This window comes from Pagrus pagrus (assembly GCF_965226575.1).
Source record: "Pagrus pagrus genome assembly, chromosome: 1".
NCBI lineage: Eukaryota > Metazoa > Chordata > Actinopteri > Spariformes > Sparidae > Pagrus > Pagrus pagrus.
In genome coordinates, this window is record NC_140185.1 from 8,821,646 (window position 1) to 8,837,222 (window position 15,577).

At 40.3% G+C, this 15,577-nt stretch overlaps 1 protein-coding gene across 2 annotated transcripts in view; it reads left to right on the plus strand.

The window, feature by feature from the left end:
- Nucleotides 1–15,427, plus strand: part of pnoca (prepronociceptin a) — a 51,750-nt gene extending 36,323 nt beyond the window's left edge. Inside the window, exons 4-5 of one of the 2 annotated variants that reach the window (XM_084362823.1) lie at nucleotides 11,100–11,230; nucleotides 13,735–15,427. In XM_084362823.1, the coding sequence (XP_084218949.1) occupies nucleotides 11,111–11,230; nucleotides 13,735–14,355 (741 nt within the window). In that variant the 5' untranslated portion in view covers nucleotides 11,100–11,110 and the 3' untranslated portion in view covers nucleotides 14,356–15,427. Of the gene's footprint in view, nucleotides 1–11,096; nucleotides 11,231–13,734 lie in introns of both variants that reach the window. The other variant, XM_084362822.1, reaches the window with a different exon arrangement.
- Nucleotides 15,428–15,577: the final 150 nt, after the last annotated feature.

Below are 15,577 nucleotides of genomic sequence, written 5' to 3' on the forward strand. Positions count from 1 at the left end.
TATAATACTAATACTAACTAAAATAAGGTAATATTTACAATTTTGATAAGGTAATAATACAAACTTAAAAAAGTGAAATATCTATTATTTCCAGGGGCGAGTATATAAGTCTTCATCAGAGGAAAATAAGGTCCCCAGAACACTGTTAAAAGGTGGCAGGGTCCAGTCAATGTAAACCGAGTAAAACAGTATGAAATTGTGTTGTCAGTTTGTAGATTGACTTTATTCAGAAATGAAAATGAAGACAGTTTGTTGAATGTGTTTAAGCATGAAAATCAATCGATGAAGATTTTCTCCTCTGATTAAAATTTCTTCCAAAAAACTATGTAGTGCACCTTTATGTTTGATTTCAAATATGGACGATGGAATGTGAAATGAAACCTACTTCCAATTTTAGGGTTTCACTGAAAAATTATCTGGCCACATCTGGCCCGTTTGGACATCTCAGTCACTTGTCCTTCGTATGAGCAAAACCTTATTCGTCCAAAGTTGGATTAATGGAGTCATACCAGGCTAAATGTGATGGATTCAGGTAATCATCTTGCCAGAAATATATATGAAATCACATCGTTATAGCACCAACTGCGTGTTTGTAATGATTTGGAATTCAGATTATGCAAAGATTTTGAGTTTATATTTATAACATAATCATTTTAATCATTATTATTAATTGTAGTCGTGCTTCAACATTTCTGTTTCTGCCCTATCTGAGCCTACTCATATTATTTACCTCGTGCCTTCCGGCTTCAGGTGTAAAACTCATTATTGAGTGTTTTTTTAAGCTGTCAAGAAACATTAATGAAGCTAATAAACTCTAAGATTGGGTGTCACCTCAGTAATTAACAAAGTGTTTTTGTTTGGCCTGGGGCTCACTTCACACTTGACCTTGAAAGACACTCCATACAAAAAAAAGCACTGTTCGAAATGGATTACTTTTAAAGTGAGCTATTACAAGATGGCTCTTTCAACAGCCGCTGATAGTAACTGATTTGAGAGAGCATGTATCTGGTTCTAATTAAAGCTTCTTGCATCTCTCCAGAAAGAGCCTGCTGTAGATCTGCAGATAGTCACGTCATGTTGAACTGGCTCAGAGAAAACTAGAGGCTGCTTTCTCATACCTGAGGGCAAATACTCATAGCATTCTTGTGATTGCATCAGATTTGGGTAGCTGTGAAATTTATCTCTAATTAGCTTTGTATTATGTCCTACAACTGTAGCATTTCTGCACTAGCTGTGTGAAGCAAGGCAAATAATGCATTCTGTGAGGCTTTATGGAAGGAATAGAAACCAGAGGGACATAGTATGTTAATAGAAGGTTCAGTGAGGAAAATGTGAGGTATTACTTCTGCAGAGATTAAAACTGTGATATGTGGACATGTGGGCGAGACAACAAGAAGAGCATTATTATATGGCTATATAACCATCCTGAAACACATCAACTGTTGGTGACAAACCTTCTGTGCTGTTGTTTCGTGGGCAATTTCATTGTGTTCCTGTGGCAACATGGCCAAACATAGACAAGGTGACGATGACATTTGGGACTGGGAAAGAGAGATAAGATTTCAACACCTACTATAACAGAATTTCTAACAGAAAATGTTTGAAATATCTAACACAACTCTTGTGAGAGGGGCAAGGTCCTCGTTCTGTTTTACTATCAGACTTGAAGAAGACTATTTAAACCTGTTTTTTTTAAAGCCCAGTTTCCATCATCCAGTCCCCCTAAACACACATGAAACATCTGAATGCTTCAAGGTCAAGTCATCGTGAGCTGATAAAGTAGCAGCGTGCACAGGAAGTTGTTTTACATGTCATCTAACTGTGATGGTAGCTTATTTGGGGTAAAGTGATGAACTGATAGTCACTGTGTAGTCAGTGAGACGTTCGAGCAAAAATAATAAAATAAGTTCCACTGATGCAAATCCATCCGGCATGAACAGACTGAAAAACGACAAATATACATTATACACAGAGTGTGGTGTCGCAATCAAAATGAACCTTAAAGGTGCAATATGTAAGAACTGGCCACCTGTCCAATTCATACTCAAAACAAGTAAGGAGGAGCATATATCACCAGAGTAATCGCTAACTGCTGCTTACTGTAGCTCCCGGTAGCTTTTTAGCTCAGTTAGCCGTGCAGCTAGTGTTTCAGACTGGGAGCTTGGAGACCATGGGACACACAAGATTTTTGGACCAGGTCGGGTCAGAGCTAGCTGGTAGTATGCTAACCTCAGTAAATATCTTGGCAACACAGTAAATAAACGTCACAATGTCAAAATGAACTTTTTCCAATTCTTACATAATGCCCCTTTAATATTAACCAAAAACACAATGATTGCACACAACATTCAGAACACCTTACTGAGTTGCAACAACCTCTGCATAGCCTAAAAATCCCTTTTGATCCATCTCCTCAGTTTCAGTGAATTCTTTGGTTTCCTCACCAACACAGCACACATGTTGATCTTTATCGATAAACTTCCTTAACCCCAGGAAATCATTCTCATTCAAAGGCTGGCTAAGTAAAATGAAGGGAGGAGCGCAGGATCACAGGTCACGCTGCATAGTGCTGGTGTGCACAGCTGTGGTGGCTGCACTGAATTAGATGTGAAGGTGTGGAGTTAATCCAAGGATACAATGTTCCTCACACAGCAGGGTATCTGTCCATCCTTTTGTGTTGGGAGGATTTCACAGATCCTTCTTTATGTCTTCATTGGTGACCCCTGTGTGCTTCTCCTTTTTCCCTCCCTGCTGCCGTTTCAAAGGAGACAGACTCCTGTCAGATGCAGTTGCGCTCATTTTGATTCTGGGGGAAGAGATATACTTTTTTTCTTTTCCTGTTGTTGTTTTTTCTGTCGCAAAGGCCAGGGCATTTCTTCAGGCTTCTTGATTTGTTTTCTTGTATTCATGGTACTTTAGGAATTGAAGAAGAGTTATTGAGCCGAACTGGAAGTCTGGATAAGTGTCAACAAGCAAGGTTGTATTAAGAACGCTGGAAGTTACGTCTGCTGCAAAACAAGTGTTAAATAGCTATATATTTGTGTTTTTCCTGCTCATGCAGTAAAAAAGAAAATACATTTTCCGGTATACAGGACAAAGGACTCCATAGAAGACGGTCCTGTCTGCTCATGAACATGCAGAGATCCGGATCCTCCTGTTTGCTGCTATGTCTGGCGTTTACTGTTTCGTGTTCATGCAGTAGCATGAAGAGAAGGGAGGGGATTGCTAACTGCAAAACGGACAGGAAGTTCGCTAAAACGACAATGCTTACAGCAACTTTAATGAATGAGCTGTCTTTTATTTTGAAATTTGAAACCCTGAAGATTAAGTGACTCTGTCCCAGAGTCTGACATTTGGTGACATTGTAGTCTAAGGACTAGTGCATGGGAAAGAGACACTACCATCAAGCTAATTAGCTAATATGCACCACCAAGTTTAAACAACCAGTCATATCAGCCTCCTAGTTCCGATTCTGAGTTGTAGATATCTGGAATTTCTGACGGCTATTGTATATCTGGCTTGGTGAAAAAGAAAAGCAGGAAGTGTCGACTATGTTGACATGAACTTATGTCACTAAGATTAGCAGTGGAGTAACCATCTTGGAACAATGCATAGCACTCAGAAATCTGAAAAACTGAGTTTTGGCTCCTCTGTCAGCATGAACAGAAGTACAAAAAAGGAAGACAGCAAACCAGTTTCAGTAAATGCACTTGGTGAGCAACTCACCTTGGATTCCCGTATCTAGTTCTTATAATATGTCTGTGGTTCAGCATTGACATTCAGCAGCGTCATGTCTGATGAGGATTTGATGGGGTGCTAATGGTTAAGACTTATGGGAATGCTAACTGAACAGCAATTGTTATATCTTGGTTTAATAATGAGGAGCTCAATTTTTACTTTTCGCTTACCTGCGAACCTGGTGTCATTTTTAGAATTAAAGGAAAAGTAGCAATTCTTATTTCTCTGACACAAACAGTATATATCTGTTATAATGCATGAACACCAGTGAAATCTATAAAAATGTAACTGTGTGTTGGAGGCGTGAAATCATGTCTGCATTGTGAAGGCTTTGGCAGACCTCACTGTCTGTGGACATTCGAGTGAGTCTTTCAGTGTCTTAGGCTGTCACATAACACAGAGGAGCCTTCTCACTGAAATGAAGACATAACTTAAGTATTTTTTTGAAGCTCCACAATACTTTGCAACAATGATAATGTTGAAAACGAGACCTTTGGTTATCCTTAGGCAATAATTCAACAATTTATCTTATTTTGACTTGTCATAGTAGAAAAGGCTCAGATGTAATAACCTTATTGATGCCTTCCATTTGTGCGTCAGCCAGCCAGCCAGCCAGCCAGCCAGCCACCTCTGTATAGACTGCAGCCATTAGCGTTGTTATTAGTTACACCTGTGCTCGACAAAGGCCTAGTGTTTTATAAAATGCTTTCCTGCCTCAATACATTTTCTAAATACCCTAACACAACAGGTTTCATTTAATATTACAATAACTATGTAGCAAAAAAAATAAATAAAAAATACAGTGCACCAACTCATCTCAAAACATATCAGCCCTGTGTAAGTGTGTGAGCACACCTCCCAACCATTAATCGACTTCAGGTGATTAGATGCATTGAGAAGGGAAATTGATTTAGCTTAGCGTGTCCGCCTGTAATAGCTTCAGCATGTAATGTGCTGCCACGTCACACACGGGCTGACTGACAGGGAACATTGTGTAAAAGCACTAAAGGTTTCTTCAAAAGGTTTCTTCTAGCTCGACATAGGTCGAAACGCCCCCTCTGCAGACACATCTGGGAGCTGACATGAACTCTGACCAGGAGACAAGGAGCGGGATCAGAACAAATAATGTCTTTTACTGTTACTGCATGGGCACATTTTATGCTTTCTGATCATAAATCCATGCAAAATAATCACTGAAAATACAGCTAAAGAAAATGGTGCAACGTTGATTTCTCATATTTCTTTGTATCAATTGAAATTAATGGAATGTAGAATTTATCCATCACTGTTCATGTTTTACAGGTTGAACAATGGGCTGATTATTAACACTGATACAAAAATAAGGCAGATAATGCTCTAGAATCAAGTAAAAGGTAAAATGATTACAAAACTGAACTGTTACTTATTGTTCATGAAATAGAATTTAGTTTAGGGGCACTCCTACAACTAAGCCTCTTGTCGATGTTTAAAGCAATGGTAGTAGTAGTTTTGTCCATTTTATGTGTGTGTGAAAGACAAAGAGTGAGAAAGTGTATGATGTAGGACGGGGGAGAGAAAGAGTGTGAGTGGGTGAGAATGAGACTTAAAGAGGCAGAAAGCAAATGTTAGTCTTACAGGAAGAGCGAGGTAATGACAGGTAAATCAGTAGATAGATAGTGTTTGTGGGTCGTGACAGAAATGGTTCATTAATGGATTAGATATTTATAATCAACTTGATTGGTCATCCTGGTTGATTGGCAATATATATCTACTGTCCTGAAATGTGTCACATCAATGACCAGCCATCAATATTAAAACAAAGAGCACAATGTGTTTTGAGTGGGCCTGGGACAAGCCGTCAATCAACATGACTTTTCTGACAGATAATGTAGTCTGCCATCTGGCTCCAGGCAGAAGACTAAATAACATTTAATTACCTGTCAAGCCGACTCATCAACTAACAAAGCCAACATCAGGAATACACTAATTATTCAATATTTGATTTGATGGTGCTTGTCTCTCCTTTAAGGGTTGGAAGCTAGTGTTTAAAGTAAAAGTTATCATATTTAAAGCTGCAGTTTATAGGTATATTTTTTCATGAATACTTGAGAAAATCCTTAGATCTTCATCTTGTTTCATTGCTACTAATTTACTAACTAAAAGTCAGTAAATGCAAAGAGTGAAAAATGACTTAAATTGCCTACTAGGCTGGGTTTGAATGACATTGACTTGAGCCACTTTTAAATTGAATTCAATTTGAATATTTGATGCAAACAGCATACCACAGACTACAAATAAGGCACTTGTCTGTCAAATGAAGTGGTCACAAGGCAATCGAACTAAACACTAAACATAAAAATCTCCATTAGGAAAAGGCCATTTCTGTTTTTTTGATGTTCTTGCACATGTGTAACTACAGTGTGTCCAAATGTCCAGACTGGCCACACAAAATGAAAGTGGTTGCAGTGCATTCACATTGTGTGAATCTGACAATATTGTGGTTATTACATTTTAACTTACGTAATAATCTGCAGCTCAGCTTTTAAAAATAAAGAGGGAGCTGCAAGATGGATGGCCACTGCTCCTCAGTTCAACCACGCGTAAATAATCCGGCTTTAAGACGCTCTTCGGGCCGAGAGTAATTTATTTTGAACTTCCAGCTCTTGATGAGAAAATGGCAATAATGGAGGAAAATGATGGTGGAAACAGTTGATAACACAGTGTGACACAAGCAGTTTGAGAATTTTGTACTTGGCTGAGTCGTGAGTTGTGTGGTGACGAGACTTTACTGTTGAACATTTCTTTTTGGTTGACTAAACATGCTTTTAAATCAACAACTAGAAGATTTTCATGATGTTTAGTACTTTTTCCATTTAGCTGGGAAAAACTTTCTGAGCTGACGATGTACATACAGTCAGATACTTTCCAAGGAGACAGACCACAGACCCTGTCCTGATGATCTCCCTTAGGAAAGTGTCATTATACCTATAATTTGTCTGAATACTTGTTATGTTTTACAAAACATATATGACACCACAAAGCTGTTTGTTTTTCCTTGGCAACGTTCTATTGTGACTTGGATCAGATGTTTTTCAAGTAGCAAAAAAGGTCAAATGGCACAACATCAGCTTATGTGGTCGCATGGTAACAGACTGAGTCAGACACTATTGAGAGATATTCTATGGACAGGGGTTCCTTACATCCTAAAGATGATATATATTCATCCTCCCCTGGACTGTAAGACCTCGATCAGCATTGACTCAGTGCAGCGCCAGACAGTAATGACTTAATTAACTGGTTTATTTAGTGGTTAATCAGTTAATTAAAGGCAGAGTAATTGGTTCTTTTTAAAGTCTCTCGAGAGAACCTGGCAGACATCAGTAGAAGACCTCGTTGAGAAGTCCAATTCATTTTACAGAGCTTTTAACAATCCAAAGTACTTTATAGACAAAAGAAAAACAGATAACGATTCAGTGGAGTGTACCTGTGTGTGAATGCATGCGCACACATATCTGTAATAAGAAATCAGGATTTAACTGTTTTCAGCAGGAAAGAAAGAGTTAGGAACATGTCGTTACTCAGCTTGGCCACAATGATTGTGTGTTTCCTGCATTCACCCTCAAGTAAGATTCAGACTGCTCCTTAAACCTCCAATGACAGCTGTCAAAACATATTCCCCGGATCCCAATCTGAACAAACATTCATGGGACATGCGGAACAAGTCAGTCCCATTGAGGCCCTAACTCGAAACCCTTAGCACTCAAAGGATCTGCCACCAACACCCTGGTGCCAGACACCATAGGACACCCAAAGAGGTCCTGTGTCCACTTGTTCCGGCACATCCAACAGAGGCTTGATCCCATTGGGATCTGTGGAAGTTGGAGGCCAGGTTGATGCCTTAAGCAAAGCAGAATAATGGACATTCCTGAGCAGTTTTTGTGGTGTGCCAGGGCTTACTGTCCTGCCAGGGGGGGGCATGAGGGGTTGTACTTGGTCTGAAATGGTCTTTGGGTGGCTACAACAGTCAGCGAATGGCCACAATTGTTGACTGTTCCCTCCTTTTGCCCTCAAGTAGGATTCAGACTGCTCCTTAAACCTCCAACGACAGCCGTCAAAACATATTCCCTAGATCCAAATCTGATCAGAAGTCTGTGGGGAACCAAGTCCAATCCATGGAGGACCCACCTCGAAACCCACAGGAATAAAAGGATCCACCATCGACCCCTTGGTGCCAGACACCGCAGGACAACCCCAGAGGTCCTGTTCCCATGCCTTGATTGGTCAAAGCCAGGCCGATCCAGGGTTGGAGCTCTGTGGATCAGACTTGTTCCAGCAAAACCGAACAAATTCTTGATTGGATTGGGATCTGCGGAAGTTGGAGACCAGGTTGACGCCTTTAGCAGAGAAGAATAATGGACATTCCATAACAGTTTTTGTGGTGTGGTAGGGGGCCACTGCCATTGGGGAATGTCGTCGCCATGAGGAGGTGTACTTGGTCTGGGAAGTTGTTGGGCGGCGTCCAAACAAATGCCAGGACTGGATGTTTCTCAGCAGAACATTGTATTGTAACAAGAAGACAGATGTCTTTATTTGTTAGTCCTTTTAATGTTGCGGCGGATCGTTGTATACAGTATGACATAATGGTTTGACTGTGAAGGTGAGCATGTATACCATATTTATTGTCTTGAACCGTTCCTAAATGAAGGATACTGCACGTGTATGTGTATGCATCCTTCAGCCACAGCCCTGTAGATGAGTACAGATGAGAAGTTATGAAGTCTCCTTCATGCTTTATGCTATCCCAAGACTTGCCGTCTGAAGTCAGTGACAGGAGTGAATGAAGATGCATTTTGGCCAGATGAACATACCCAAGCTGTTTGTCTAAATGAGGTGCCATCTGGCAATAGAGTCCCGCCTTTAGCTGTCCTACAATATGCCTGCCTTAAATGGCTTTGCTGCTCTTTTGTCCTTCACTTTCTAACCCATCTTCTTTTTCTTATCAGACTAAAGAGAGACTTGACACACTTTGAATGTTTGCACACTAGAAGACTAATTAATTTTGATTAATTTTGCAGCTACTGTTTTATGGGTAGTTATAGATTGGAGAGCACTGTAGTGCAATTACACTTTTATCAGTTTTTAATTACTCTGAATAAATCCAAATTTCTCAGACATTATAAGGTAATGTTTGATTGAAGACAAATTAGTTTTACTTTCTGCTGCGTCGTTGCATAGATAATAACTACCTACAGCTAAAAGGGCAGTGGTGTGTGCATGTGTGTGTGTGTGAAATTGTGTTTGAGTGTGTCTACCAATGTACTGTATAATGGGCATTTGTGGAAATGCATGTATTTGTATGTACGTATGTGTGTTTGTGTGCTGCGTACGTGTGTGTCTGAATGTTTTGTGCATGTGAGTTTCAGTGTGTGTGTTTGTCAGCACCAAACAATGAGTCAGTTTGTTGCCAGAGGCATTAATTGAGGCATCAATTAAAGGAGTTAACGAGTTTGTTTAATGAGATGAAAACTCTGGTTGTGTTTCTGACGTCAGACTCACCAGACTGGGCTGCTCCTGCAAGAATAAGGTCAAACAGATTTCTTTCTTTCTTTTTTTTTTCATTCTCCAAGTCTTCAGATTTTTTATCTGCTGTGCTCTCTGTCCCCCTGACTGTCCTTTCGTCTCACGTCCTGTCCCGTTCTGTCATTATCATTGTCTTATTTGACTATATGTCCTCCTCTTCCACGAGTGTGAGAGGCCTACATGCCTTTAAATGAAGATCACTCACCTGTTTGTACATGCATACAAATGGGTGATTGGGCAACGTTCTAAAAACTGAATGACCTTTAATTCACATGAGCAGGAAAATGGTAGCAACACAACTGAAAGTATGTCTGTACTGTGATTATAAGCACAAAAGAAAAATACAGCTGATATACAAAAAAATAAAGATTAGTTCTTTTGCATTACCGCTAACATAAAACACGACGAGCTGTGCATTATGCTCCTGCATCGTAGATGGCAAATAGTTCTTTAACTAATAACTGATTAGCAGTTCAGTGTATGTGTGTGAATGATGCCACTACTGAAACATGCAACACACTTTAAGAATAGGCTCCCCATTTTGGGAGAAATGCCTTCTCACTGTCTCACCAAGACTTTTTGACTTGCAGGGCAGAAAAACTAATTTATTTAATGAGGGCTCAGTTACATCCAGTGTCCCAGTAAGCCATGACAGTGAGCCAGCATGCACAATACAACACACCTTGGAAACAGATCAATATTTGTAATGTTATCAGTTCCTTCTGTGAATGTCTTGCTGTTAAAGCCACAATATCTGTTGTCTAGTTCAATTTAGCAGTAGCTCAAGAATGACTGAGCTTATCACAAAGACTTAAGCACAAGGAAGCAGCTAGCCGTGCTTTGTCATCTCCAATACTGTGTAATTGTGAAGGCCAATGTAGTATACGCATGCAGAGAGAGAAAACACAGCCTCATTCTGCTCGTTCCTGACCAATAACAGCCGTCAAATGACTGCATGAAGCATCTCAGAAGCCCTGAGATTATCTTTCACACACCTTCAGAACCTTGTGCAAACCTAAGTTGATTCTTGATGAGTGAATCACAATTTTTAAATTTTTTCACAGCTTTCGGGTAGAAAAACCCTGCATCACACACGAGCCTACATACTATTTCATTTTTGTTTTTCATTCGCCTGTATTGTTTAAAAGTGTTTACATCTCATTAATCTAACATGCATGTTTGATGCTTTAATATCTGATTGATAACATCACTTGAACTAACATCAGTTGGGAGACCTGATTTACATTTTCCACAGACTGAAGCAGATGACAACTTGACTATGAGATGTCGCTCTTATGTAAATGTCAAAGATGCTGGTAAAGCAACACAATAGGCTACATAAACGCACAGCAGGAACGTCAGATGGATCATTCCATTGTGTTTAACTATACAACTTTAAACATTACAGTAACAGATAGAAATGACAACAATGTCATTTCACTGCTGCTGGAAGGTGTATTGCCCTTAATGCTAATTGACTCTGCAATCAATACTCTGTAGCTGTTACTGTTTTGGTGTGTTAAAAGACAACATAAGGGGAACAAATGAAAACCATGATATTGCCAACTTTAAGGGTCAGGGATCATTTCTATTGGCAGTTTCTACTAGGTATAGAATACAGAAGTCTAGTTTCTTTTTCATTTCTTTTCCATAATAATCTCCCATAACTTGATCAAACGTTGATACATATCCAGTATTTAACAGTTAAGCCCTTTAATATATGCTGACACCTGACACAACATAAGATGTCATCATTGTTGCACTGAACATGTGTGTTTGCTCTGTCCTGTGTGCTGCAGCAGACGGTGGGACCATGAAGACTGTGGTGGCTCTGCTGCTGCTCTGTCTGTGTGATCCTGGACAGAGTGACTGCCAGACAGACTGCTTGGCCTGCAGCAACATCCTGCCCAAACAGCTCAGTTTCAACACCATGGTGAGGAATACAAACACACACACACACACACACACACACACACACACACACACACACACACACACACACACACACACACACACACACATACACAGGGTTAGGGTTAGTTGTGAGTTAAATTACTGAAAAACAAATTATACTGAAATAGTAGTTAGCAAATCTTCTGTCCACTCACTCTCACACAAATCAAATCGCTCCATGGGGCTCTTTTAATTTAAGAAACCCCCCCACACACCTTCCTGTATTCATCCCATCCTCCCTCCGTCTTCTTCACTGTCTCTGACTCAACAAATTATCCTTTTGGCATTTGAGTTTTAATTTTTTGTGGCTAATTGATTCCTGGGGATATATGTGTGTTTCCCCTCTCAGCTCTCATGCCTGGTGGTTGTTTCTCCTAATGACATATCTGCTCCTTAGACATTTTGGCAGGGAACAAAGTAAAAGACATTTAAGTGCTCATGGTTTCAAACATAAAACTTTGAATCGTTAGTGTTGTTAGTATTCAGCATGGGCATTTGGTGCCTTAGGACAAGACTGCTCAGTTGACCTCAGCAATACACCTGACGAGAAACTGATGAGTTGGGCCATATGCCCCTTCTTTTGCTTATTTTAATTTTCTCCTCTCCTTTATCTCCCTGTCTTCTTCTTGGCTGAAAGGCATTTTACTCGTAAATCAATAACTGACCAGAGCTTCAATGATTAGTCTGCTTCAAGAAAGAGTCGATGATGAGCTCAACGCAATGTGGTATTTCGTGCATAATTACAATCGTCAGTCTTATTCTGACAGATTTATTCCCCCACATAGTAACACACACACACACACACACACACACACGCACACACACACACACACACACGCCGATTGAACCGTTGAAGTGGAAGATATGTGATAAACGAGATAGAAATCCATTCAATCTCCTCCTGTCACACTGATATGTGTGATATGGGATATGTTTCTGTGTTAAGGACTTTCCACTCAAACAACTCCATTAAATCAAATTAAAGCATTAAAGCAAATTTAAGATGCATTTTTTAAACACAATGACTAATAAATAATGAATGAAAGCAGTCTATCAAGGTGTTCCCAGACCAGGAAGGCTACTGTGCATTAATTTATGTTATTGGTTACACCTGTGCTTTGTCAGGTCAACATGTGTGTGCAAAACTCTGTTCCTTTGAAAGAATGTTGTTCTTTTCAAACTTGACATGAACTACATAGAACTCACCAAAACAGCCTTGTTTTTTGTTTTTTTCCCACGGTCATTTCCGGTTTGGTTGAAAAAAATCATCAGTGCACTGCGTAACATATGATTGCTCATGCTCACTTCCGGCTGCCAAATCCAGCTGAGCTGAGCCCTGTCACCCGCGGTGACTCCCCCTGTGATCTGAGGTCCCAGTCCAAGCAAATTCTAGAGCCACTGCCTGATGAGCTAATTAGCTAATGGCAGCTAGCTACAGCCAAGGCTAGCTTTCCTTGGCTGTAGAGCTGCAGAGCTGTAAAGAGCAGTTGTTGGTTACTCTGGTGATATGCTGTCCCCTATAATTTTGGAGCTACCTTTGAATTCTGGCTTTATTCTACTTATTACATCTTGAAACCAATAACAATTGTCTTGGGTGGGACAAAGCTCAGGATGCAGCAACAATGTCCCTTCAAAATAGTGTTGGTCAGGAACTTGTTCTGCTCACGATCAGGTGGGCCCTGGCATTAAAATGGCTAAATTCCCACAAAATAGGGAAACAACTGTTAGTGATCAGGTTAAAATTAGGGTAACTTGTGTGTTTCAGCATGTACAGTAGGTTACTAACTTGGAGGTAGTTTCTTGGAGGTATGCTGTTGTTTCTGTTGTTTCTGCTCCTGTCTGGAGCCGTTTACTGGTGGGAGGAGAGAGCGACTATGTGCTTTGAGCTAAATGCTAACATCAGCAACTAGGTTTAATGTTCACCATCTTAGTCTAGGGTGTTAGCATGATAACATTTGCTAATTTGCGTAAACCACAAAGGACACCTGAATCTGGTGGAGATACGTTTTTCAGGTGTTTGGTCGTAATCCAAAGTGTTGGAAATAAATAAATTTGGACCTGAAGGTAGCGCTAGATTAAAAGTTAATGGATCCCCACATTCATTACAATTTATGAACATGAATGTATGAACCAAGTTTCATGGGAATAATATTTGTTAAACCATGCATTCTGATCGTGATTGACCAACCAGCCTCCAAGCAGACTTGACAAACTTGTCTACAGTTAAAGGTTCTGTCTTTTTGAGTCTCACTCCCAACTTTTGGGAGGCTTTGGGATGGCAGCTGACCCGCCTTGCAATCAGAATGCGTCATTTTTTTGACGAGTTTGGAAACACAGAGTGTCATTATTTGACAAGGTGGGAATGAGACTCAAAAATAAACTTTTCTTACAAGTAGGACCTTTAAGCTTAAAACTGACCACACTGAGTTCCGTCTATTTTATTGTATGAATGAACTGATGAAGTTGATCTGTTGTCTTTGTCAGGTGTGTCTCACTGAGTGCGAAGGCAACGTCTCCCCAGCCTTCTACTTGGACTTCTGTCGTAAAGTTCTCTCATCCTCAATCTCCTCCCTCGGTGGTGCCATGCGGAAAAGATCTCAGGAGGAGGTGGAGGCCCTTTTTCCTGAGGAGGAGCAGGCGCCGGTGGAGGGACGTCTGATGCTGCCAAATGCATTGGAGAGGTTCGATCACATGACCCGGGCACTCGAGGTGGACGACAGGGATCTGGGTGGCAAGGGCAGCCATCTGAACACTGCCTACAATGCCCAGAATGCCCTGTCTGTTGAGGATGAGTATGATGAGGAGGCAGGGCAGGAAGAAGGGGCTGCTGACCTTGCAACAAGAGGACAGGGTGACGTAGGGCTGAGTGTCTCTAAGAGGTTTGGTGGCTTCGTGAAAGGGAGGCACAACTACAGGAAGCTGATGTCTCCGGGAAGATCCTACCAGAAGAGGTACGGAGGCTTCATCGGCATTCGGAAGTCGGCCCGCAAGTGGAACAACCAAAAACGTTTCAGCGAGTTCCTGAAGCAGTATCTGGGGATGAGCGCTCGGGCAACTGAGTACAACAGCATGTCAGAGGACCTCACCCAACAGAACGAAGTTTAGCGGAGTGTACCTTTAAGCCACTGACATAAAACAATCTCCTGGTGTAATTTCAATAATCTTGTTTTGTATTTCAGTCATGTCAAAATTTAACTTGTGTCACCAGAGTTGACCTTTTGAGATGAAGTAAAGATTCAATCGGTCAACATAGATTCAAAAGTAAAACTAAACTCATAATCTAAGACGGCTAACAGTCCTCTTGAGACTCTATAATCCCTGGTATCTTCCAGGACACTGAGTTATTCAGACCTTTTATTCATTGCCCCAGTGGGATGTTCCAGTTAAACAATCATGGTAATCAGCTGCCCAAGACCTTATCCTCTGGAGTTTGGAAGAAAACTCTCACTTTGGGAATTCTTTGTATTTCCACAGTGAGTAAAATATAGCATATAATTCAGTGTTTAATGTAATATGCAAGGTTAAAAATTGCATTATTATTGCTTTCCTTATCCCCTGTGTTACACAGTATATTCGACCTATTCATTTCTGTGCTGGGTCATCTGTAAAAACTTACATGGAGGCCTTTGGAACCTCTGATTTCAAGTCTAGAGGACCACTTATTATCTTCATTATACTACCATCCTGTGGCAAAATGTGTAACTCAGTCTATTTAACAGACAAAACTGGTGTTTTTCATGTTTTGGCATTATGGTAGGGCAGTAATGTAAGGTTTACTGTATGTGATTTGTGGTAAATAAATTAAGCAACACAGCTTAAAGTCATTAATTCATCACTGTGCCAAAACACACCTGAGACAGGGCTACTAACGCAGGTTTAATATAAAGATCTCTCATTTAATCCGGGGCAATGGTGATGTGAAAGACTACACAGCACCCAATATTAACGCATTACTGATCCGTCTGACAAACTGATGTGATGTACAAGTGAGCATCGTCTCTGACTGGCTGTTGTCTTCACTTATGTAAAAAAAAATATTTGCAGTTTTTTTTCTTCAAAGTGTAACGGTGTTAAAATGTTTTTGTTGCCTACTATGAGAACGTGTAAATAGCTGAATTTAAACATGTCAATAAAAATAGTTTACTATTTCCTTCGTGGCCTGTCATGCAGCAACTGATTCTGTGTCTTGAGGTGTTTTTGTTCTTAGTAATGAGAGTGGGTTACCTTAATCTCTACTTTTTGATTGTTACTTTTAGATATTTTCAGTTACAAGCCATCAATAAGGTTATTCATTGATCAGAGTTCTTTTCTCTGAGGTAATAAAGCA